Below are 22,159 nucleotides of genomic sequence, written 5' to 3' on the forward strand. Positions count from 1 at the left end.
GCCCCCCTGATCCCCACATTCCCTGTGCCCCTGGTGGCCCCTCAGACCCCTCTGCCCTCACACATCCCTCCCCACCCCTGGGCCCTGGAGCCCCCAAGCCCCTACAACCAGCCCTGTCCCGCCATGTTCCCTGTGCCTTTGGTGTGCCCACATGGCTCCTAAATCCCTCACGGGCTCAGTGCCCCACACATTCTCCCCTCCCGGACCCCCAGAACCCCTACAGCCATCCCAGGTCCATAGTCCCCATGTCCCTGGTGTCCACATATGGCCCCTACAGCCCCCATGGACTATATGGCCCTATATATCCTTCCTCCCAGACCCCCAGAACTACCCCTGTGCCCCACAGCCCCTTCCAGCCAGCCTTGTGTCCCGCCGTGTTCCCATGGCCCCTATGGCCCCCATAGGCACCCCCTCCCAGAGCCCCTAGTCCCTGTGCCCCCCATATGCCCCTGGTAGCCCACTCTGCCCCCCCGGCCCTCATACACACCCCCCTCCCAGAACCCACAGCCCTTACAAACACCCCTAGACCCTTTAAACCCCTGTGCCCCCAGAGCCCCCCTATATCTGCCATGCTTCCTGTGTTCCCCATATACCCCCTCTACTGTCCTGTGCCCCAAGGACTCCCACAGCCCCCCTGTGCCCCTATTGCCCCCCCATATCACTTTATGTCCCTGGTGCCCCCCACAGACCCTATAAACCTCAGTGTCCCCACAGCCCCTCGCCCTTGGTACCCCCATAGCCCCTATAGCCCCCCTGTGCCCCCACAGTGCCCTCTCTACACCCCTGGTACCCCCATAGCTGCCCCCATGCCCCTTCACAGCTCCTCTAATTCCCTTGTGCCCCCATAGCCCCCCCACTCCTCGGTACTCCCGGAGCCCCCCCATGTCCCCATTGCTCCCAAACTTCCTCACGTGCCCGGGGGGCTGTGGGGTCCCCACGCACCCCAGAAGCCTCCTGGAAGTTCCCACCGGAGTTCTCCATGCCCCTCCAGTGTCCCCATGCACTCCCATGACTCTGTAGAAGTTCCCAGGGGTGACCCCTATGTCCCCATTAAGTTCCCAGGGGTGTCCCATGGTGTCCCCACGCGCTCCCACATCCTTGTGAAAGTTCCCAGGGATGACCCCCATTTTGTCCCATGTCCCCATAACAGTTCCTGAAGGTGCTCCACAGTGTCCCCATGCACCCCTTGTCCCCATAAAAGCTCCCAGATGTGCATCCCCGCTCTCCCCCCACGCTTGTGTTCCCATAGAGTTCCCGGGAGTGTCCCACAGTGTCGCCACGCAGCCCCGTGTCCCTGTGCTTGTCCCTGTGCAAATTCCCACAGCTGCCCCATGGTGTCCCCATGCACCTCCAGGTCCCAGGAGAAGTTCCCAGGAGCGTCCCACGGTGTCCCCACGCACCCACGTGTCCCAGTATAGGTTTCCAGAGGTACCCGTGTACCCCCATGTCCCCACACACTCTCATGCCCTCCTGGAAGTCCCCAGGGGTGTCCCCCCCTGTCCCCAACACCCGTGCCCCAGTTTAAGTTCCCAGAGTTCCCCCCTGTGTCCCCCCGTGTCCCTGCAAAAGTTTCCAGGGCTGTCCCCGATACCCTGTACCCCAGTGCAAGTTCCCCGGGGTGTCCCAAGGTGTCCCGGCACCCCCGGCTGTCCCCCTGGGTCCCTCTGCTGTCCCTGCAAGAGCTCCCAGGGGTGTCCCCTGTGTCCCAGAGCAAGACCCCAGAGTTGTCCCATGGTGTCCCTGTGCCCCTCCGTGTTCCCCGTTCCCCGTGTCCCTGCAAATGCTCCCGGGGGTGTCTCCCCGTGTCCCCTCGTGTCCCTGTAGAAGTTCCCAGGGGTGTCCCACGTGCGTCCCTGTCCCAGTGCCAGTTCCCAGGGGTGTCCCACGGTGTCCCTGCGCCCCTGCGTGTCCCCGCTGACGCCGACCCGTGTCCCCGTGTCCCAGTGCCCGTTCACAGGGCTGTCCCCGTGTCCTCGTGCCAGTTCCCGGGAGTGTCCCCGTGTCCCAGTGCCCGGTCCCAGGGTGTCCCCGTGTCCCAGTGCCAGTTCACAGGGTGTCCCCGTGTCCCTGCACAAGTTCTCGGCGTTGTCCCCGTGTCCCTGCACAAGTTCCCGGGGCTGTGCCCGTGTCCCAGTGCCCGTTCCCAGGGGTGTCCCCGTGTCCCAGTGCCCTTTCACGGGGTGTCCCCTCTTGTCCCAGTGCCAGTTCCCGGGAGTGTCCCCGTGTCCCAGTGCCCGGTCCCAGGATGTCCCAGTGTCCCTGCACAAGTTCCCGGGGCTGTCCCCGTGTCCCCGTGCCCGTTCCCGGGAGTGTCCCCGTGTCCCCGCACAAGTTCCCGGGAGTGTCCCCGTGTCCCCGCACAAGTTCCCGGGGCTGTCCCCGTGTCCGTTCCCAGCGGTGTCCCGCCGTGTCCCCGCCGCCCCCCCGTGTCCCCGCGGGCGCGCGCTGCGCGGCCCCGCCCCGCGGGCCGGGGGGGCGCCGCAGCGGCGATGGGGCGGCGGGGCCCGGCGGCGCTGGGGACCCTCGTGCTGCTGGGGACGCTCCTGGGGGTGAGTGGGGCCGGGGGCCCGGGAGCGCGGGGGGCTGGGGGTCCCCTCGCCGAGCTGGGAGGTCCCGGAAAGGAGTTGGGGGCCCCGGAGTTGGGGTCCCGCGAAGGAGTTGGGGACCTCTAAAGGATTTGGGGTACCTGAAGGGAGCCGGGGTCTCTACCCGCGGACTTGGGGTCTCTTAAAGGAGCTGAGGTCCCTTGCAGGAGTTGGAGTCTCCCCCCACGGAGCTGGAATCCCCAAAGGAGTCGGGGTCCGGGGAGCTGGAATTCCTTGTGGGAGTTGGGGTCCCCTACAGGAGTCGGGGTCCCCGGAGCGGGAATTCCGTAGAGCAGTTGTGACCCCCCTGTGGTTTTGGGGTCCCTTAAAGTACTTTGGGGCCCTTAAAGAATTTGGGGTCCCCACACGGTTCTGGGATCTCCTAAAGGATTTGGTACCACGGAGCTGGGGTCCCCTAAAGGAGTTGGGGTCCTCTAGAGGAGTTAGGACCCCCTCCCCGGAGTTTGGGATCCTTGTAGGAGTTGGGGTCCCCCACGGAGTTTGTGTCTCTTGAAGGACTTGAGATCCTTGTTATCACGGAATTGGGGTCCCCCAGGACACCAAGGAGATGTGGGGGTCCCTGTTCCTCAAGGGATTGGGGTGTTCCCCCTGTACCAGGGGATTCCCGACACCCTGCCCCCCTCCCTAAGGGACTGGGGGTCCCCCCCTGCACCGGAGTCACGTGGAGACCCCAGGGCCCACCCTGTCCCATCTGGGAATTGCAGTGGCCCCCCAAAGGAGGGGTGGGGTCCCTCTCCCGTGCGCTGCCCCATCTGGGAATGGGGTGTGTGGGGTCCCCCTCCCTGTCCTCTGTGGGGCTTGAGGTCCCCCTGGGGCTGGGGGTACATGGGGTCACCCACCCCTATACCCCTGTGGAACTGGGGTCCCCATGACCCCCGTGTGAGGGTCCCGCTCGGGGGGGCCCCATCACCCCACCCTGTTCCTTCAGGGAGTTGGGGTCCCCCATGACCCCAGAGTGGGGATGGTTCCCATCACCCCATAAATACACCCATGGTGGTCCAGCCCCCCCCTCTCCCCCACACCCTGCCGTGGGTGGGGGTCACTTACAGGGGCACTTACTTCCTGCTTTTGGGGTGCCCCCCACCCCCCCGTCCGCACCNTTGTGCTCGGGGCCGTGCTGGCAGCGCGGCCCCCCCGCTGTCCGTGGGGCTCCCACCCACGTCCGGGGGGGCTGGCGGGGACAAAGGGGGGGGATCCCCACTTTACGATCCCCCACCCTCCATTCTGCTGAGGCACAGGGGGGGATTTGGGGACCGAGCAGCTCAATCACCCCCCTGGCCGGGATGCTGGGCCGTACATCCCCCTCCAAACACGTGGGGGGGGTTCCCACTCGGCCCACGGAGGGGTTTGGCGTGGGGTGGGGCACGGGGGTGCCACCTCCAAGGGCTGCGAAGAGTTAATTTGGTGGGGGGGAAGGGGAGGGCGAAGCAGGAATGTGCGATAAGATCACCCTGCCCGGGGGGAAGGGCTGGGGAAGGGGGGGACACCCCACGCACACCTCCCGCGCTCCTGCACACGCGTGTGCCCGGGGCACGCACGGAGGGGGGCACGGCCACGGCCGCTCTGGGGGCCCCGCGCTGCTGGGGAGGCTCCTGTCACACCTGGGGGCACGTGGGGGCATTTGGGGACACCTGGGAGCATTTGGGGCTACCTGGGGGCATTTGGGGCCGCCTGGGAGTGCTCGGGGGCACTCGGGGACCCTCCGGGCCCGCAGCGCACATGGCCTCTTGCCTTCGGCTCTTTCCCATCGCCAAAGATGGCCCGGCTGGGATGAGGAGGAGGAGGAAGGCGGGGAGGAAGGTCAGCTCAGACGCTGGGTCCATGCCAGGACTCCTGGGTTTCCCCCTCACCATGAAAACCTGACACTCCCCCTAAAAGTCTTGCTATCCCACAAAAAAACCTACTCCCCCAAAAAATTCCCCCCAGAAAATCTGTCTATCCCCCCAAAAAAAACCCATCTCCACCCCCATATCCATCTCCCCCCCAAACCCGTTTCCCCCCCAAAAAATCACATATCCCTTCCCCCAAAAATCCATTTTCCCCCCCAAAACCCATCAACCCCTCCAACTCATCTCCACTCTCCAAAACCCCTCTCCCTGCCCAAAACCCCTCCAATCTCCCCCCAGAAAATCACCCCCCAAAACCAGAGTCTCCCCTCCAAAACCCATTTACCCCAAACCCGCCCGGATCGGCCCCCCCCAGCCCGAGTCCTTTCGGGATAAATTAGGCAATGCCAGCAGGGAGGAATGCAGGGGGGAGGGGGGAGGGCAGACACATATTTGGGGCCCCCCTGCCTGCCCGGCTGTGGCTTTGACCCCGCAGCTGTTTCACCCCCAAATCCCGGGGGCGGCTGGGGGGGGGGGGAGAGCAGCTGCCTCTGCCCCCCCGGGACCAGCGTCCCACCAGCTGTGCTGGCAGCCCCCCCAAATCCTGGGGTGACCCCCATCCCCCCAGCTGGGGGTGGCTCAGTCCTTGGGGACCCACGGGCGGGGGGAGCAGGGTTTTTTCATGGGGAAAGCACCTTTTAGCATGACCTTGGGGGAACAATAAGCCGGGGGGGACTGCTATTAATAACCCCCCCCGGTTATTATTCTTGTGCTGCGTCACCTCCTCTTCCTCACCCGGATGAATTAACGGGGGGGGGCACATCCAGATTTGGGGGCCACTTCGAGATTTGAGGAGCCACATCCAGATTTTAGTGAGGGAACATCCAAACTGGCGGGGGCGGACATTCAAACTGGCGGGGGCACCCAAATAAGGGGGGGGTGTGAGGTGTTCCCCCAATTTGGGGTGCAGTTTGGAAGCGGGACGTGGGCAGGGTGGCGCTTCCTCAACCTCCTCTTCCTCGCCTCCCTCCCCCCAACTTTTCCCCAGAGTGCGGGGCAGGATTTGGGCCGGGGAGTGGAAAATGTGAGCGGCGGCGGGGCCGTGGCGTCCGGCCGGGCGCGGTGCCCCGGCGGCAGCGGGGGGGACCCGGGTGTCCGGGGGGGCCCAGGCGTCCGGGGGTGCGGGGCCGCGGCGCGGAGAGGCTTCCGGTAACCGGAGAGGGGGATTGTCCCCGACCCTGCGCGGACACCGCCGGACACCCGACACGCAGCTGCCCTTCCTCCGGCCGGGCTGGGGCTGCGGCGCCGGGGCTGGGCACCCACGGGCTCGGTGCACGAGTGGGGGGCGATTCCAGGGCACGCAGGGGTTGGGGAGCAGGGACTGGCACCTTCGGGTTCGGTGCACCCGTAGGGGAGACGGTGGCGGAGGCCCCGCACGCTCGGTGCGGGTGCGGGGGCTGAGCAGCCACACGCGTGGGGATGATGGCAGAGCCCCCACACTCGGGGTACACGCGTGGGGATGTGGGGCCGAGCACCTGCACGCTCAGTGCACATCTGGGGAGCGGCACAGCCACCCCAAGCACACACGGCCTCGTGCCTCAGTTTCCCCTTGCACGAGGGCCGGGCTGACACCCACGAGGGGCCTCCCCAGGCAGACCCCTTGGGGTGTTGGGTCTCCCATCCGTGTGGCCGCGTGCCCCGCGTGTCCCCCCCGTGTCCCCCCATGTTCCCCCCGTGTCCCGTCCCCCCCAGCGCCCGCCTAATCCCCCGGCGCTTGTTTGCACAGCAAAGTGCTGCTGCGACGGATTCCTGCCGGGGCCGGGGCGGGGGCACCCGGGCGCCGCACACGCGTGTGCCCGGCCCCGCGGGCACCGGGCACGCCCGGCTGGGGCACCGGGCACACCCGGCTGGGGCACGGGGCACGCCCGGCTGGGGCACACGCGTGTGCCAGGGCGCGGGTGTGGCGGTGCCAGTGTTCGTGCACGGTCACCTGTGGGTGACTGCCGATGTGTGTGCGCTCACACGCGTGCACGGCCGGCCGTGGACGTGTTGGTGCGCGCAGGGATGCAAACGCGCGTGCACAGCCACGTGTCACCGTGCACGCGCGTCCGCGTGTCCGCTCCCCGCGTGTGGCAGCGCACGCGTGTCCCCGTGTCACTGAACCCGCCCGTCCCCGTGTCAGCGCACACGTGGAACAGTGCAAACGCGTGTGCTCACGCTTCCCGTGTCGCTGCACACGCGTGTGCACACCGGGCTCCCTGGCACACGCCCCAGTGCCCGCACATGCGTGTCCCGGTGCCGGCAGTCCCGGTGCCGGTGTTCCCTGGCCGGCAGTCCCGGTGCCGGTGCCGGTCGGGCAGGAATGCCGATGGTGTGTGATGAGCTCATCCCGCTCCCTTTTCCCGATGACGCCACCGCACAGCCATGCACCCCCACCCCCGTCCCCCCCGGGTGACGTGTCCCGCGGGTGGCCCCATCCCGTGGTGGCCCTGTCCCATGGTGGCCCCGTCCCCTGGTGGCCCCATTCCACGGTGACCCCATCCCGCAGGTCACCGGCGGCACCCGCGGCTGGGCCGACGCCTTCCCCGAGGACACGGTGGCCGACCACGTTGGGGACACGCAGGGACGGCGCTACTACCGGCACCTGTCAGATGACGAGGACCTGGTGGCCTCTGGAGGTGAGGGGACCGCAGGGGCACCAGGGTGGGTGGGTCCTGATGCCACCCTGGGTGCCACGTGCACAGTCCCCGCTGCGGATGGCACTGGGACCTGGGGGTAAAGTGGCACCAGCTGGGTTGGTGCCAGCAGGAGTGGGAGTCACTTTGGCTGAATGTCACCATGGGTGGGTGTGACATGAATAGGTGTCAACACATGGGGGGTGTTACTGTCAGCTGGTGACACCGCGGGTGCCACTCGCTCAACTGTCCCCTTTCCCAGATGGGAAATGGACCTGATGGCATCCAGCACTAAGGTGGCACTGGACACGTGGGTGCCACCTGGATGCTGCTTGCACTGTCCTCATTGTGGTTGATGCCACTTGGACTGGTGGCATCTGGTGATAAGGTGGCACCGGGTGGGTGGATGTCACTGTGAGTGAGTGCCTCTCATGCTGCCCCCATCACAGATGCCACCAGGATTTGGTGGCAGATGGTGGCAGAGTGGCACCGAGTGGGTGAGCGTCACAGTGGGTGAATGCCACCATGAGTGGCTGTCACCGTGGGTAGATACCACCCTGAGTGCTCCCATGTTGTCCCCAGGGCAGATGGCACTAGGACCTGGTGTCATCTGGCAGTAAAATGTCACCAGGTGGTGGCTGCCATGGGTGTGTGCCACCCTGGGAGTGTGTCACACGTGTGGATGCCCCCCTGGTGCCACCACATGGCCCCCATCATGGGTGGCCCTGGGATCTGGTGGCATTTGGTGGCAAATGTGGCACTGGGTGCCACCATGGGTGGGTGGGTGGGTGCCGCTGTGGGTGGGTGCCCACACATGGGGACCCGCGGGCGGGTGCCACCCTCACGCTGTGCCCCGGCAGATGGCAGCGGGGAGGATGGCAGCGCTGTTCCCTGGCCACCGGCAGTCACGGCCCCGCCTGTCAGCAGCGGGCTGGCACCCACCGGTAAGGGGACACTGGATGGCACCTGGCCCCGGGCTGGTCCCTGCTGGCACCGCTCTCAACCTCTGTCTCCTCTTCATCCTCCTCCTCCTCTTCCTCTTCCTCCTCCTCCTCCCTGGGGGCAGCGCCCGGGCCCCGCCCCGCGCCCGCGGGCATGGTGGTGGCCGAGCCCGAGGACGACCCCCCGATCAGTAAGTGACACTTTTTGGGCCATCCTTTGCTGCACCCCCACTTTCCTTCCTCCTGTGCTTTTTTGGGTGGGATCCCAATCACGGGGGGGGGNGGGGGGACACAGCTGGGTGAGGGTCACAGGGGGGGATTTTTTGGGTGTGCAGGTGCCACCCCCCCGGTTTTGGCACCCCATGCCCCAACTTTGGCACTCCCCACCCCAGTTTATTTCCGGGCGCTGGTGAACTTCACCCGCAGCATCGACTACAGCCCGCGGCTGGAGGACCCTGACTCCGAGGAGTTTCGGGAGATTTCCGAGGCCGTGGTGGATACGGTGAGGACTGGGGGCACTCGGGGGGTGCTGGGGTGGGGGGGCACCCAAAGGACCACCCCGAGCCCTTATTTCCTACCCCCCAACAGCTGGAGTCAGAGTATTACAAAGTGCCTGGGGAGCAGGTGGTCAGCGTGGTCTTCATCAAGTGAGTGGGGGGCTTGGGGAGCTTTGGGAGCTTTGGGGGGCTTGGGCTGGATAGACGGGCTTAGGGGGTTTGGGAGGGCCCAGAGGGTTTTGGAAGGTTGGGAAAACAGGGGGGTCTGGGGGAGCAAGGCGTCCTCTGGGGAGATTTTGGGGTGCAATGAGGAAGTTTTGGGGTGCAGTAAGGAGCTTTTGGGAGTGCAGCGAGGTTTGGGGGATGATGGAGATTTTTGGAGGAGATGGAGCAGATTGGAGGTGAAGGGGATGTTTTGGGATCCAATGAGAGCCTTTTGGGGTGCAGTTAAGAGATTTTGGGGTGCGATGAAGTTTTGGGGTGCAATGAGGGGCTTTTGGGAAGACAGAGGTTTTGTGGGTGTTGGGGTGGATTGGCGGTGATGGGAATGTTTTGGGGGGCAAAGAGGGGCTTTTAGGTTGCAGTGAGGACATTTCAGGGTGCAGTGAAGAGCTTTTGGGAGTGCAGGGAGGTTTTGGGGTGATGGAGGCATTTGGAGCTGATGGGGTGGATTGGAGATGATGAGGAATTCATGGGGTGCAACGTGGGCAGTTTGGGGGCTCAGGGCTGATTTGGGGGTGCAGTGTGGCTGTTTTGGGATGCTGACCCCTTGTCCCCCAGGCAGCTGGACGGGGATGTGTTCGTGGAGCTGGACGTGGGCTCGGAGGGCAACGCGGACGAGGCGCAGCTCGGGGGGGTCCTGCGGGACCTGCTGGCCGGCGGCTCCATCGCCTCCTACCTCACCTCCCCCCAGGGCTTCCAGTTCCGTCGCCTGGGAGCCGGTGAGCCCGGGAGGGGCTCTGGGGGGAGCCTGAGGGGGTTTTGGGGTGCTCTGGAGCGGCTTGGGGCCGGAGGCCTCAGAGCACCACATCCTAACCCGTGTTACTCTGCTGGCTCTCATGTCCGGCCGAATTCGGGGGTGGGGGGATGTTTTGGGGTGACCCCCTGACCGTGTGCCCCCTCCCTGTCCCCAGTGACCCCCCAGCCACGCGCTTGCACCGTGGGGGAGTTCTCCTGTGGGAGCGGGGAGTGCGTGGCCTTGGAATATCGCTGTGACCGCCGGCCCGACTGCCACGACGCCTCCGACGAGGAGGGATGTGGTGAGGCACCGAGGCACCCCAGAGCCTCCTCTGTCCCCAGCAACCCCCCTGCCCCCATTCCCCACCCCACGGCCCTGACACCCCCCCTCTGCACCCCCTCTCCCACCTGTAACCCTCCTGTAGTCTCCTCCTGCACCCCCACTTCTCCCTTTAACCCCCCTGCCCCTTATTTTACCCCTATGCCCCCACAAACATTCCCTGCAAACCTTTTTTCCTGTATACCCCCTTATACTCTACTGCACCCTCATTTCCACCCAACCCCCCTGCACCCATGAACACTCCCCACACCCCTTTTGCCCGGTATACCCCTCTATACCACTCTGCACCCCCATTTCTCACTTTAATCCCCCTGCACCCCAATTTTATCTCTATGCCCCCATAAACACTCCTCACACCCCTTTTTCCCCATATAACCCCTCTGCACCCCATTTTGCCCCTACAACCCCCCATAAGCCCCCCTTGCACCCCTCACCTCCAGCCCCACCCAGGCCCTCCCTCTTCACCCCCACTCCCCCCTAAGTCCCCCCTTAACCCCCCTTTTATCTGCCCCCAGAGCCCTCCCCACGGCCGCCCCCCAGCACTGCCCGCCCGGCCACCACTCGCCCGCTGAGCACCGTCCCCGTGGGCACCACCCCAGCGTCCCCCCTGCGCCCCTTCACCCCACGGCCCCCAAAACCAACGGCCAGGGGGTGCCAGGGGGGCGAGGCCGCCTGCAGGGACGGGCGCTGCGTGCCCCGGGACTACCTGTGCGACGGAGAGCGCGACTGCCCCGACGGCTCCGACGAGGACGCCTGCGGTGGGTCCTGGGGTCAGCGGGGCTTTGGGGGGCTCTACCTGCACTTCAGCAAAGCCTCGGACACTGTCTCCCGTGGCAAACTCCTGGAACAGCTGGCAGTCCATGGCTCGGGCAGGGTCACTCTGACGGCCGGGCCCAGGAGTGCCGGGAGGTGGTGCAGTCGGTGTCGGGTCACCAGATGTGTCCCCCAGGGATCCGTGTTGGGCCCAGGCCTGGTCAATAGCTTTGCTGATGGTCTGGGTGCAAGTGTGGATGTGCTGGAGGGTTGAGGGCTCTGCAGAGGGACCTGGACAGGCTGGATCCAAGGGATGAATCCATTGATGTGATGTTTAACAAGTCCAAGTGCTGGGCCCCGCACTTTGGCCACAACAACCCCTGCAGCACTGCAGGCTGGGGACTAACCCTGGAGAAAAGGAGGCTCAGGGGGGACCTTATCTCTCTGCAACTCCCTGAAAGGAAGGTGCAGCCCAGTGGGGCTGAGCTCTACTCCCAGAGAACCAGGAACAGGATGAGAGACACAGCCCTAAGGTGTGCAGGAGAGGTTAGGGTTGGACATTAGGAAGAAGCTCTGCACAGAAAGGGTGATTGGGCATTGGAAGGGGCTGCCCAGGGAGGTCATGGAGTCACTGTCCCTGGGAGTGTTTAAGGAAAGCCTGGATGTGGCACTCAGTGCCATGGTCTGGGTGACAAGGTGGTGTGGGGTCACCAATGATCTCAAAGGTCTTTTCCAACCTGATTCTGGGATTCTGGGTGCTGACCTGCGCCGTGCCCCCAGGCACCCCGTCCCCCTGCGAGCCCAACGAGTTCAAGTGTGCCAACGGGCACTGCGCCCTCAAGCTCTGGCGCTGCGACGGCGAGAACGACTGCGGCGACGGCTCCGACGAGAGCGACTGCCGTGAGTACGGGGGCTCGGGGACGCCCGTGGGGACACGGGGACACAGCTGACACCGTGCTGTGACCCCTGCAGCCACCAAGGCGCCCGGCGCGGCGTGTGGGCCAGCGGAATTCCGGTGCGTGTCCAGCGGGAGCTGCATCCGAGCCAGCTACCAGTGCGACAGGGAGCCCGACTGCCCCGACCGCAGCGACGAGGTTGGATGTGGTGAGTGACACCGGAGGGGACAGCTCGGCAGGCAGGGGACACGGGGACCAAGGCTGGGCTGGGGATGCTGTGCCAGGGGTGTTGTGATGCTGGGGGCGTGTGGTGCTGTGGCAGCAGGACGGGGACACTGTGCCCAAGCTGTCCTCGGGATACGGGGCTGTGTCTGAGCTGTGCCAGGGACCCTCTGACGTGACACCAGGCTGGGGACACTGCCTGGGGGGCCTTGTGCCAGTGCAGAGGGCTGGGGACATTGTGTCATGGTACCAGGCTGCTGACACTGTGCCTGGGGACACTGTGCCATGGCACTGGGCTGGGGACTCTGTGCCCGAGCCAGTGCCACAGGACCATACTGGGGGCACTGTGGCACTGTGGCACGGTGCTGGCCGCCACACTGGGGACCCTGTCCCCAAGCTGGACTGGAGACAGTGCTAAAGAACCTGTCCCCGGGTGGGTCTGGGGTGGCAGTGACAGTGTCCCCATCTTCCTGTGGTGCCACACAGAGCAGATGGTATCAGTGGTGGTGACAATGACAGGGTGGCAGTGGCAGTGTCCCTGTTTCCTGGGGTGCCAGCGGTAGTGGAGGTAGTGGAGGTCCAGAATGACAGGAGTGACAGTGTCCTTGACACCTGGGGTGGGTGGTGACTGTGCCAGTGGCCAGTGGCGGTGGCAGCGTCCCTGTGCCCCGGGGTGCTGTGCGGTGTGGGTGGTGCCGGTGACAATGATGGAGTGGCGGTGGCAGTGTCCCTGTGCCCCGGGGTGCTGTGCGGTGTGGGTGGTGCCGGTGACAATGATGGAGTGGCGGTGGCAGTGTCCCTGTGCCCCGGGGTGCTGTGCGGTGTGGGTGGTGCCGGTGGCGGTGACAATGACTGGGTGGCGGTGGCAGTGCCCCCACAGGTGGTGACGCTGCCGCGGGAGTCGGTGAGGGCGGTGCCAGGCCAGACCGTCACCTTCACCTGTGTAGCCACCGGTGTCCCCACCCCCATCGTCACCTGGCGCCTGAACTGGGGACACACCCCCAGCAGCCACAGGTGGGCGGGGCCTAAGGGATGCTGGTTGCGGATTGGAGGAAGGGGCGCAGCTTGCTATGGGAGGAACTTCTGATTGGGTGTGGTCTATGATGGGAGGAGCTTACATTTGGGGTGGGGTCTGTATGGGCGGGGTTTGTTTGGGGCAGAGGTGCTGGGGCAAGCCTTGGGGCGGGGCTTCTGTGCAGGGTGTGGTCTGAGTGGGCAGGGGTTTGGCAAATGGGCGTGGCCAGCAGGCATGCGTGACTGCGGTGGGCGGGGCTTTAACAATGGGAGGGGCTTGAGGTTGGGGCGGGGCCGGGGTGTAAGTCGGTCACACAGAGGGAATGGGATCCTGTGCTGGCTGGGCACTGGGTGCGCAGGGCACTGGGTGTAATGGGTGTGCGGGGCACTGGGTGCGCAGGGCCCTGGGTGTAATGGGTGTGCAGGGCACTGGGTGTGCAGGGCACTGGGTGCGCAGGGCACTGGGTGTAATGGGTGTGCAGGGCACTGGGTGTACGGGGCACTGGGTGCGCAGGGCACTGGGTGTAATGGGTGTGTGGGGCACTGGGTGCGCAGGGCACTGGGTGTAATGGGTGTGCAGGGCACTGGGTGTAATGGGTGTGCAGGGCACTGGGTGTGCAGGGCACTGGGTGTAATGGGTGTGCGGGGCACTGGGTGTGCAGGGCACTGGGTGTAATGGGTGTGCAGAGCCCCAGGTGTGCCAGGTATCAGGTGGTGTGGGTGTGCAGGGCACTGGATGTGCAGGCTATTGGGTGTACTGGGTGTGCAGAGCCCCGGGTGTGCCAGATGCTGCGTGTGCTGGACACAGGGTGTGTGTGGCTCCCGGGTGTGCCAGGCCCGGCTTCTGCCAGGCTCTGGGTAGCAAACGTGCCCCACAGGGTCTCAATCGTGAGTGAGGCTGGGCAGGGCACCCTGACAATCCGGGACGTGAAGGAAGCTGATCAAGGCGCCTACACCTGTGAGGCCATCAACACCCTGGGCATGGTGTTCGGCATCCCTGACAGCATCCTCACCGTCACCCGCCCTGGTGAGCGGCCCCTCCCCTCTCTGTGCCACCAATCCCACCGTGGCACTGTCACCATCACCCACTGTCTCATCTCCCACAGGGCCATGTCCCGAGGGCCACTTCCAGGTGACAGGGACATCCCGCTGCCTGCCCTGCTTCTGCTTTGGCGTCACCACCTCCTGCCGGGCCACCACCCGGCACCGCCACCGCCTCCAGCTGCGCTTCAACCGCCCCGACGACTTCAAGGGTGAGCTGTGGGGACAGGGGACGGGGCAGGGGACACAGCAGGGGCTGAGCGTTTTCCTTGCAGGTGTCAATGTGACGGTGCCGGCAGCGCCATCCGCACCAGTGCTCTCGGCCACCCAACTCCATGTGGATGTGGGCACCGAGGAATTCCAGCTCCTGGACCTGTCCCGCCGCTTCCTGGCGCTCGATGCCTTCTGGGCACTGCCAGAGCCCTTCCTTGGGGACAAGGTGATGCCGGGGTGGGGTCAGGGCTGGGCACTCCAGTGGCATGGCCGCTGACAGCCCGCTGTGCTGCCAGGTGGACGCCTACGGGGGAGCGCTGAGCTACGGCGTGCGGTACCGGCTGGGCCGGGGGCCCCCCGAGCCCACCACCCACCCCGACGTGCTGCTGCGGGGCCACGGGCGGCAGCTGCGGGCGCGTGCTGGTGACACCCAGCCAGACGTTCTCAACCGGCGGCACGTGCCCCTCACCGAGGTGGGTGTGAGAAGGGGTGGTGGTGGTGGGGAGGTGATGCCAGTGGTGATGGATGAGTGATGCTGGGGATGGGTGGGTGATGCTGGGGATGGGTGGGGGCGCCTACGGGGGAGCGCTGAGCTACGGCGTGCGGTACCGGCTGGGCCGGGGGCCCCCCGAGCCCACCACCCACCCCGACGTGCTGCTGCGGGGCCACGGGCGGCAGCTGCGGGCGCGTGCTGGTGACACCCAGCCAGACGTTCTCAACCGGCGGCACGTGCCCCTCACCGAGGTGGGTGTGAGAAGGGGTGGTGGTGGTGGTGAGGTGATGCCAATGGTGATGGATGAGTGATGTTGGGGATGGGTGGGTGATGCTGGGGGTGGGTGGGTGATGATGGTGGTGGTGGGGAGGTGATGCAGGTAGGGAGTGGGTGACACTGGTTATACTGGTGGGTGGGTGAATCCAGGGATGGGAGGGAGATGATGAAGGGTGGGTGATAGCAGTGGCGGGTGGGTGATGCTGGTAGCAATGGTGCTGATGATGGGCACTGGTGCCGGTGGTGGCAGGTGGGTGATGCCAACATTACCATCACCCTGCTGTGACACTGCTGTCACCGTCCCGGCAGGACCACTGGGAGGATGAGCAGGGTGCCCCAGTGAGCCGGGAGCTGCTGCTGCTGGTGCTGCAGAGGCTGGAGGGCATCTTCATCCGGGCGGTGTATGACGGGCGCATGGCCAGCGTGGGGCTCAGCAACGTGGCCATGGACATCACCAGCACTGCAGACACCGGCCTGGGCCCGGCTGGCGACGTCGAGGAGTGCAGGTGAGCACTGGCAGCAAGGTCACGGGCTCAGTGCCACTGCTGCTGTGATGCCACTGTCACACCGCTTTGTCCCCAGGTGCCCCGTGGGCTACACGGGGCTGTCGTGCCAGCGCTGTGCTCCCCGTTTTGAGCGGGTGACGAGGGGACCCTACCTGGGGACCTGCTCCGGCTGTGGCTGCCACGGTCACTCCAGCACCTGTGACCCCGTTTTTGGGCACTGCTTGGTAAGGAGTGAGGGGTTGATGGGATGACAAGGGGACAGGGACACAGCACAGGATCACCACTCCCCTGTGACTTGTGTCCCCCTCCCAGAACTGCCAGCACAACACGGAGGGTCCCCAGTGTGAGAAGTGCAAACCTGGCTTCTTCGGCGATGCCACCAAGGGCACAGCCACCGCTTGTCACCCTTGTCCCTGTCCCTACACAGAGCCATCTCGCAGGTGGGTGCTGACCCCAGGAACCTGCCCCTGATGTCACCACCCTGGCGTCACTGTCATTGTCACGCGCAGGTTCTCGGAGTCCTGCTTTTTGGACACAGATGGCCAGGCCACCTGCGACGCCTGTGCCCCTGGATACGCCGGCCGCCGCTGCGAGAGGTGGGTGGGGGGTCCCTCCCCATAACCCCCCCACCTGACACCCCCACCCATCACCCACCTATCACCCACCTGTCCCCCACCCATCCACAGGTGCGCCCCAGGCTACGAGGGAGACCCCATCCAGCCAGGTGGCAAGTGCACCCCGATTGGTGAGTGGAGGGTGCTGGATGGGGGGTCCCTGCACCCTTGGGTGCCCCCCACCCTCACCCTCGCTGCCTGCAGGCCAGGAGCTCGTCAAGTGCGATGCCCGCGGGGGCCAGGACGAGGCGGGTGGCACTTGTCGCTGCAAGGTGAGGACAGGGGGCTGGGGGGACAGCGGGGCAGTACTGTGGGGGGACAACGGGGGGCAATGGGGGGCTGGGTGTTGCCATCCCCCACTGCACCAGCCTGATCCCAGGTACCCAGGTCCTGCCCCATGGCACCCCGTCCAGATCCCCTGAAGCAACCAGTCCCACCCTCCCATAGTACTGAGTCCCACCCCCGTAGCACCCAGTCCAATCCCTGGGGCACCCAGTCCAATCCACCCAGCACCAATGACAACCATTCCATCACCTAGTGCATCCCCAGTGTGACCCAGTCCAATCCCCCATAACACTCAGTCTGACCCCCCATGGCACCCAGCTGCTCCCTGGGGTACCCAGTCCCACCATCCCACCCTCTGCAGCCAGTCCCACCCATTTCCCTGCTCACCCCTGCCCGCCCTGTGCCCCCAGCCCAACGTCCGTGGCCGGCTCTGCGACTCCTGCGCCGCTGGCACCTTCCACCTGAGCGCCGCCAACCCTGCGGGCTGCCTGCCCTGCTTCTGCATGGGGCTGTCCCGCTCCTGCGCCAGCTCCGCCTGGCACCGCCACCAGGTACCCGTGGCACGGGACACGCTGGGACAGGCTGTGCCATCCTGGGCCATGGTGTGCCATGCCTTGTCATTGTCTTGATGTGCCATGCCATTCCATGCCATGCCTTGTCATTGTCTTGATGTGACATTCCATGCCATGCCATCCTATGCCATTCCATGCCATGCCTTGTCATTGTCTTGATGTGCCATGCCGTGCCATGCCTTGTCATTATATTGATATGCCATGCCATGCCATGCCATGCCATGCTGGACTATACTATGTCATGCCGTGCCATGTTGTGCCATGTCTTGCCATGTCTTGCTGTGTTGTGCAGTGATGTGCCATTATACGTTGTGTCGTGCCATATGGTGCCATGCCATGCCATGTATTGTCATGATACACGTCACCATGCCATGGCATGATCTGTAGTGTTACACTGTGCCGTGCCATGTTGTGCCAGGCCGTACCATAATGTCATGTCACCCATGCCATGGCATGCTGTGTAGTGCCATGTCATACAACATGCATCTTGTGCCTTGTTGTGTCATATAGGGCCATGCTGTGCCAAGGGATGCCATGTAGTGCTGTGTAATGTCATGTAGTGTCCTGCCATGCCATGTAGTGCCATGCCAGGCCCACCACAATCCCTCTCCCAGGTGCTGCTCAGCTCTGAGGACTCTGCGCCGCTGCCCCTGGCCAACCTGTCAGGGGCACAGCTGGTGGGAGCCGTGCCACACTTCGTGTCCCCGCGGGAGCTGCGCTTCGACACCTTCCGAGAGCTGCCCCGGGGTGTTCACTACTGGGTGCTGCCTGCACCCTTCACCGGGGATAAGGTGACACAGCCGCTCCGGGGACACCTCTGTGCCTCTCCGTGTCCCCACTGCCCAGTTTGGGGAGCAGGTGGCCCCGAGCCATGCTGAATGTCCCCACAGGTGACAGCGTATGGCGGGGAGCTGCGGTACACGGTGACACACCGGGCCCCGGCTGGCGCTCCCCTGCTCCCCCAGCACCCTGACGTCCTGCTCCAGGGCAATGGGATCCTCCTGGAGCACTTCTCGAGTGCCACCCCCCCAGCTGGTGTCCCCACCACTGTCACTGTGCCCATCCGTGAGGTGAGAGGGGTCCCTGTGTGACACCCAGCGAGAGGGGTCGTGGAGGGGGGTCAGACTGGGTGCTGGGGAGGGGCTGGTCTGGGGGCCCCAGGGGTCAGACTGGCTGCCATGGGGAGGTCACCCTGGATGGGTGCAGTGCGGGATGGCACCCCCATGTCACCCTGGTGTGGCACAGGGCGCCTGGCGCCGCGCAGATGGGCATGATGCCACCCGTGAGCACCTCCTGATGGCCCTGGCCGACGTGGACCTGTTCATGATCCGGGCGTCCTACTCGGAGCAGCCAGAGGAGAGCAGGTGAGTTCCTGGTGGAGTCAGGAGGGGACACAGCAGGGTGGCAGGGCAGTGCTGACTTCCCCTCTGGCCCCGCAGACTGGCCGATGTCACCCTGGACGTGGCAGTGCCACACGCCACCGGCCGCCCGCCCGCGCTGGAGGTGGAGGATTGTACCTGCCCCCCTGGGTACCGCGGGGCCTCGTGCCAGGTGAGACCCTCGGGTCCCCTCACTGCCACTGTGGGGATGCTGAGCCGTGTCCCACCCCACTGCCACTGTCCCCTCTAGGACTGTGACACCGGCTACACCCGCAGCAGCGTCGGGCTCTACCTGGGCACCTGCGAGCCGTGCCAGTGCCACGGCCATGCCAGCGAGTGCCACCCTGACACCGGCGTCTGCCAGGTCAGATGGGGACACCCAGGGGACTTCCCGGGGGCCCCTATGGCAGGGACACCGATGCCATCACCCCCTTTCTTTACAGGGCTGCCGGGATCACACGGAGGGTCCCCAGTGTGACAAGTGCCAACCTGGCTACTACGGCGATGCCACCCGGGGCACCCCGGGTGACTGCCAGCCCTGTCCTTGCCACGGACCCCATGGGGACATCCAGTAGGTGCCATTCCGTGGTCTGTCCCATCCCTGAGGACACTGACTGGGTGTCACCTGTGCCTTTGTCCCCTCCACAGGGTGACAAAGATCTGCTTTGAGGACACGGACGGGCAGCCCACGTGCAGTGCCTGTGCCCCAGGGCACAGCGGGCGCCTCTGCGAGAGGTGACAGGGACGCTGGGTGGGGCAGGGGGTGTTTTTGGGCTGAATACTCCCCTCACTGCCTCGTTTGGATTTGTCCCACTCTAGGTGCTTGCCCGGGTACGTGGGGGACCCACTGCGGGGAGAGCCATGCCGAGGTGAGTGTCACAGGGCAGGGACAAAGTGGTGTCCCCTGTGGTGGCACTAAGGGGGGTTGTGGCTGACTGTGTCCCCCCTCAGTGCCTGGTGTCCCCGGTGCGCAATGCCAGTGTGACCCACGAGGCAGCACCGGCGAGGGCTGCGATGCCAACGGGCAGTGTCACTGCAAGGTGAGTCTTGTGTGTGTGTCCCCAACCCCAGAAAGGGTGACAGGGCAATGTGACCATGCTGTCTTCCCCCCCAGGCCAACGTGGAGGGTCCCCACTGTGCCACGTGCCGCCCCCACCACTTCCACCTGAGCGGGGATGAGCCAGCTGGGTGCCTGCCCTGCTTCTGCATGGGCATCGTTCAGCACTGCACCAGCACTGCCTATGCCCGTGGCACCGTGAGTGTACCCTCTTGTCCCCACATGTCCCCAGGGTGTCCCCACCTGTCCCAGACCCCTCTCACCCCTCAATCTCCCGCAGATCCGGACGTCTTTTGCCCCGGGGGATGCCCAGGGGTTCGCCCTGGTGAACCGCCAGCGCAGCACCCGGGTGAGCAGCGGCTTTGGGGTGCAGCCAGGGCACCCCCAGCCCCACCTGACCTACGAGCGCTTCGGGGAGCTGCCCCCTGACTCCTACTACTGGCAGCTGCCACCTCCCTACCAGGGGGACAAGGTAACAGGGTGACCCCTGGGAGGACAGGGTGCCCATGGGCGCCATGGGAATGCCCCACCAGGGGCTGCACCCCCTCCCCTTGGGCATCTTGGGCACTCTTGGGGGAGAGGGGGGGTGGGCACAGCCTCCTTGTCTCTGCCCTTCTCCTTTTTCTTCTTCCTTTTCCCCTTTCCCTTCCCTTTTTCCTATTTTCACTTCGTCTTTTTCCCCTTTGCCCCTTCTCCTTTCCCTTTTCCCCTTTTCTCATAATTTTTGCCTTTTTCATCCCCACTCTGTGCCATCCCCTGTCCCAATAATCATCCCCATTCTTTTCTTTCTCCTCTTTCCCCATCCCATCCCCTCCGCTCCCCATCCTCTTCCCTTCCTCATCCCTATCTTCTTTCTTTCCCCTTTCCCTTTTCCCCTTCCACTTTCTCCTCTCCCTTTTCTCTCTCCTCTTCCTCATCTCTGTTTCATCTCATCACCTTCCCCATCCCCATCACTGTCCCCATCATGCCCATCCCCTTCCATTTGTCCTTCCCATCCCATCCCATCCCATCCCATCCCATCCCATCCCATCCCACTGATCCCATTCTATCCCATTATCCCATTATCCCATTATCCCATTATCCCATCCCGGTGCAGGTGGGCTCCTACGGCGGTCGGCTGCGCTACACCCTGACCTACACCCCAGGGGGACAGGGAGCCCCCCTGCCCGACGCCGACGTCCAGATCACAGTAAGGGGGCGTGGCTGGGGTGGGACAGGGACACAGCGGGTGACACCAGGACCCCCTGACCCCCTTGTCCCCCTTGTCCACAGGGCAATGACATCACGCTGGTGGCCTACCAGCCTGACCTGACCCCACGGACCCCCCAGGCCTTTGAGATCATTTTTCGGGAGGTAGGAGGTGGTGGGCAGCCCTTGTCCCTGATGTCCCCCTTTCCCACCGTGTGTCCCCCGCTAACCCCCCGTTCCTGCAGCAATACTGGCAGCGGCCAGACGGGCAGCCAGCGACACGGGAGCACCTGCTGATGGCACTGGCCGACCTGGATGAGATCCTCATCCGAGCCACCTACTCCGCGAGCACAGCCGCGGCCGCCATCGCCGACGTGGCCATGGACACGGCCGTGCCCCCCCAGCCCGGCTTGCCCCCAGCCCCCGAGGTGGAGGAATGTCGCTGTCCCCCCGGATACCACGGGCTGTCCTGCCAGGTGAGCTCAGCCCCTCCCAGTGTCACCCCAACACCCCCATCACCTCCCTACTTTCCTCCCCAGTATCTCATCATCCTCCTCATCACCCCCCAGCATCCCACCATCAGCCCAGGGTGAGCCTCCATCACCACCATCACTCCTTTCATCATTGTCCCCATCATCAACCCCAGCATCCCCCAGTCATGGCCAGTATCATCCTCCATCCCCCCATCATAACCCCCAGCATTCCATCATCCCTCCAGCACTCCCCATCATCACCCCCCATCATCATCACCCCGTCACCCCCTCATCATCATCCCTCCACCCTCTCATCCCCTATCAAACCTATCATCACCCTGTCACCCTCACCCCCATCACCCCTCCATTCTCCCTGCAGTATCACCCCCTCATCACCTTCCATCACCCCCCAGCACTTCCCCCATCACCCCTCCATCACTGTACCATTGTCATCACCAGCAGTCCCATCATTGCCCATCAGCCCCCAGCACCCCCCAGTACCCCCAGCACCCCCCTATCACTCCCCCATCACCCCCCATAACATGCCCATCATCAGCCCCCATGACCCCACATGAACCTCCCCATCATCCCCAGGATCACCCCTACATACTCCCACCCCGCATCACTCCCAAGCCCATCCATTATGATCCATCTGTCCCCAGACCCCCATAACCTCCCATCACCCTTCAATTCTCCCTTCAGTATCACCCCCCATCACCCCTCAATTCTCCCTTCAGTATCACCCCCATTACTCCCCATCACCCCTCAATTCTCCCTTCAGTAGGGAGGATTGATCCCATCATTCTCCATCATCCCATCAGCATCCCCCCATCATCACCATCTCTCCCCCATCCTCCCCCCAGCATTGCTCCCGTCACCCCATCACTCTCCGCCACCCCCCAGCACAGCCAACATCACCCCTCCGTCCCCCAAGCCCCCTCCTCACCCTTGCCCAGCCCCTTGCCCAGGCTGTGGGGGTGCCAGCGCTGTCCCTTCCCGCAGGACTGTGCCCCCGGGTACACGCGCACCGGCGGGGGGCTGTACCTGGGGCACTGTGAGCTGTGCGAGTGCAACGGCCACTCCGAGAGCTGCCACCCCGAGAGCGGCGCCTGCTCCGTAAGGCCCCACGTTCCAAACCTTCTGGGGGGAGCTGTGGTGTTAGCCCAGCCCTGACACCCCCAATTTGTGTCCCCACTATCCCCCAGGGATGCCTGCACAACACGGCAGGGGACTTCTGTGACCAGTGCGCCCCCGGCTTCTACGGGGACGCCACCGCCGGGACCCCCGAGGACTGCCAGCCCTGTGCCTGTCCCCTCCCGTACCCCGAGAACCAGT

The 22,159-nt window shown here is 64.9% G+C and overlaps 2 protein-coding genes across 10 annotated transcripts in view; one reads left to right on the forward strand and one right to left on the reverse strand.

Moving 5' to 3' along the window:
• Positions 1–1,967, reverse strand: part of LOC121351332 (chymotrypsin-like elastase family member 3B) — a 4,525-nt gene extending 2,558 nt beyond the window's left edge. The window contains exons 1-2 of the mRNA XM_041463388.1: positions 1,349–1,967; positions 943–1,014 (exon numbers count right to left, since the gene is read on the reverse strand). The gene's annotated coding sequence lies outside the window, so the exon portion shown is untranslated. The remainder of the gene's footprint in view (positions 1–942; positions 1,015–1,348) is intronic.
• Positions 1,968–2,468: 501 nt separating this feature from the next.
• HSPG2 (heparan sulfate proteoglycan 2) overlaps positions 2,469–22,159 on the forward strand; it is a 40,357-nt gene continuing 20,666 nt past the window's right edge. For 8 of the 9 annotated variants that reach the window (XM_041463361.1, XM_041463362.1, XM_041463366.1 and 5 more), the window contains exons 1-39: positions 2,469–2,549; positions 6,981–7,110; positions 7,968–8,051; positions 8,174–8,239; positions 8,441–8,550; positions 8,637–8,695; positions 9,326–9,486; positions 9,679–9,804; positions 10,358–10,600; positions 11,376–11,495; positions 11,568–11,699; positions 12,583–12,727; positions 13,606–13,754; positions 13,834–13,980; positions 14,044–14,207; positions 14,278–14,454; positions 15,060–15,256; positions 15,333–15,480; positions 15,569–15,696; positions 15,766–15,852; positions 15,943–16,001; positions 16,075–16,142; positions 16,566–16,706; positions 17,342–17,518; positions 17,618–17,797; positions 17,973–18,091; positions 18,167–18,278; positions 18,357–18,470; positions 18,550–18,677; positions 18,755–18,841; positions 18,926–18,975; positions 19,058–19,146; positions 19,221–19,361; positions 19,444–19,635; positions 20,260–20,352; positions 20,436–20,516; positions 20,597–20,827; positions 21,827–21,940; positions 22,030–22,157. In XM_041463361.1, the coding sequence (XP_041319295.1) occupies positions 2,490–2,549; positions 6,981–7,110; positions 7,968–8,051; positions 8,174–8,239; positions 8,441–8,550; positions 8,637–8,695; positions 9,326–9,486; positions 9,679–9,804; positions 10,358–10,600; positions 11,376–11,495; positions 11,568–11,699; positions 12,583–12,727; positions 13,606–13,754; positions 13,834–13,980; positions 14,044–14,207; positions 14,278–14,454; positions 15,060–15,256; positions 15,333–15,480; positions 15,569–15,696; positions 15,766–15,852; positions 15,943–16,001; positions 16,075–16,142; positions 16,566–16,706; positions 17,342–17,518; positions 17,618–17,797; positions 17,973–18,091; positions 18,167–18,278; positions 18,357–18,470; positions 18,550–18,677; positions 18,755–18,841; positions 18,926–18,975; positions 19,058–19,146; positions 19,221–19,361; positions 19,444–19,635; positions 20,260–20,352; positions 20,436–20,516; positions 20,597–20,827; positions 21,827–21,940; positions 22,030–22,157 (4,937 nt within the window). In that variant the 5' untranslated portion in view covers positions 2,469–2,489. The remainder of the gene's footprint in view (positions 2,550–6,980; positions 7,111–7,967; positions 8,052–8,173; positions 8,240–8,440; positions 8,551–8,636; positions 8,696–9,325; positions 9,487–9,678; positions 9,805–10,357; positions 10,601–11,375; positions 11,496–11,567; positions 11,700–12,582; positions 12,728–13,605; positions 13,755–13,833; positions 13,981–14,043; positions 14,208–14,277; positions 14,455–15,059; positions 15,257–15,332; positions 15,481–15,568; positions 15,697–15,765; positions 15,853–15,942; positions 16,002–16,074; positions 16,143–16,565; positions 16,707–17,341; positions 17,519–17,617; positions 17,798–17,972; positions 18,092–18,166; positions 18,279–18,356; positions 18,471–18,549; positions 18,678–18,754; positions 18,842–18,925; positions 18,976–19,057; positions 19,147–19,220; positions 19,362–19,443; positions 19,636–20,259; positions 20,353–20,435; positions 20,517–20,596; positions 20,828–21,826; positions 21,941–22,029; positions 22,158–22,159) is intronic. The other variant, XM_041463365.1, reaches the window with a different exon arrangement.

This window comes from Pyrgilauda ruficollis, unplaced genomic scaffold (genome assembly GCF_017590135.1).
Source record: "Pyrgilauda ruficollis isolate IOZ18807 unplaced genomic scaffold, ASM1759013v1 scaffold165, whole genome shotgun sequence".
Classification (NCBI taxonomy): domain Eukaryota; kingdom Metazoa; phylum Chordata; class Aves; order Passeriformes; family Passeridae; genus Pyrgilauda; species Pyrgilauda ruficollis.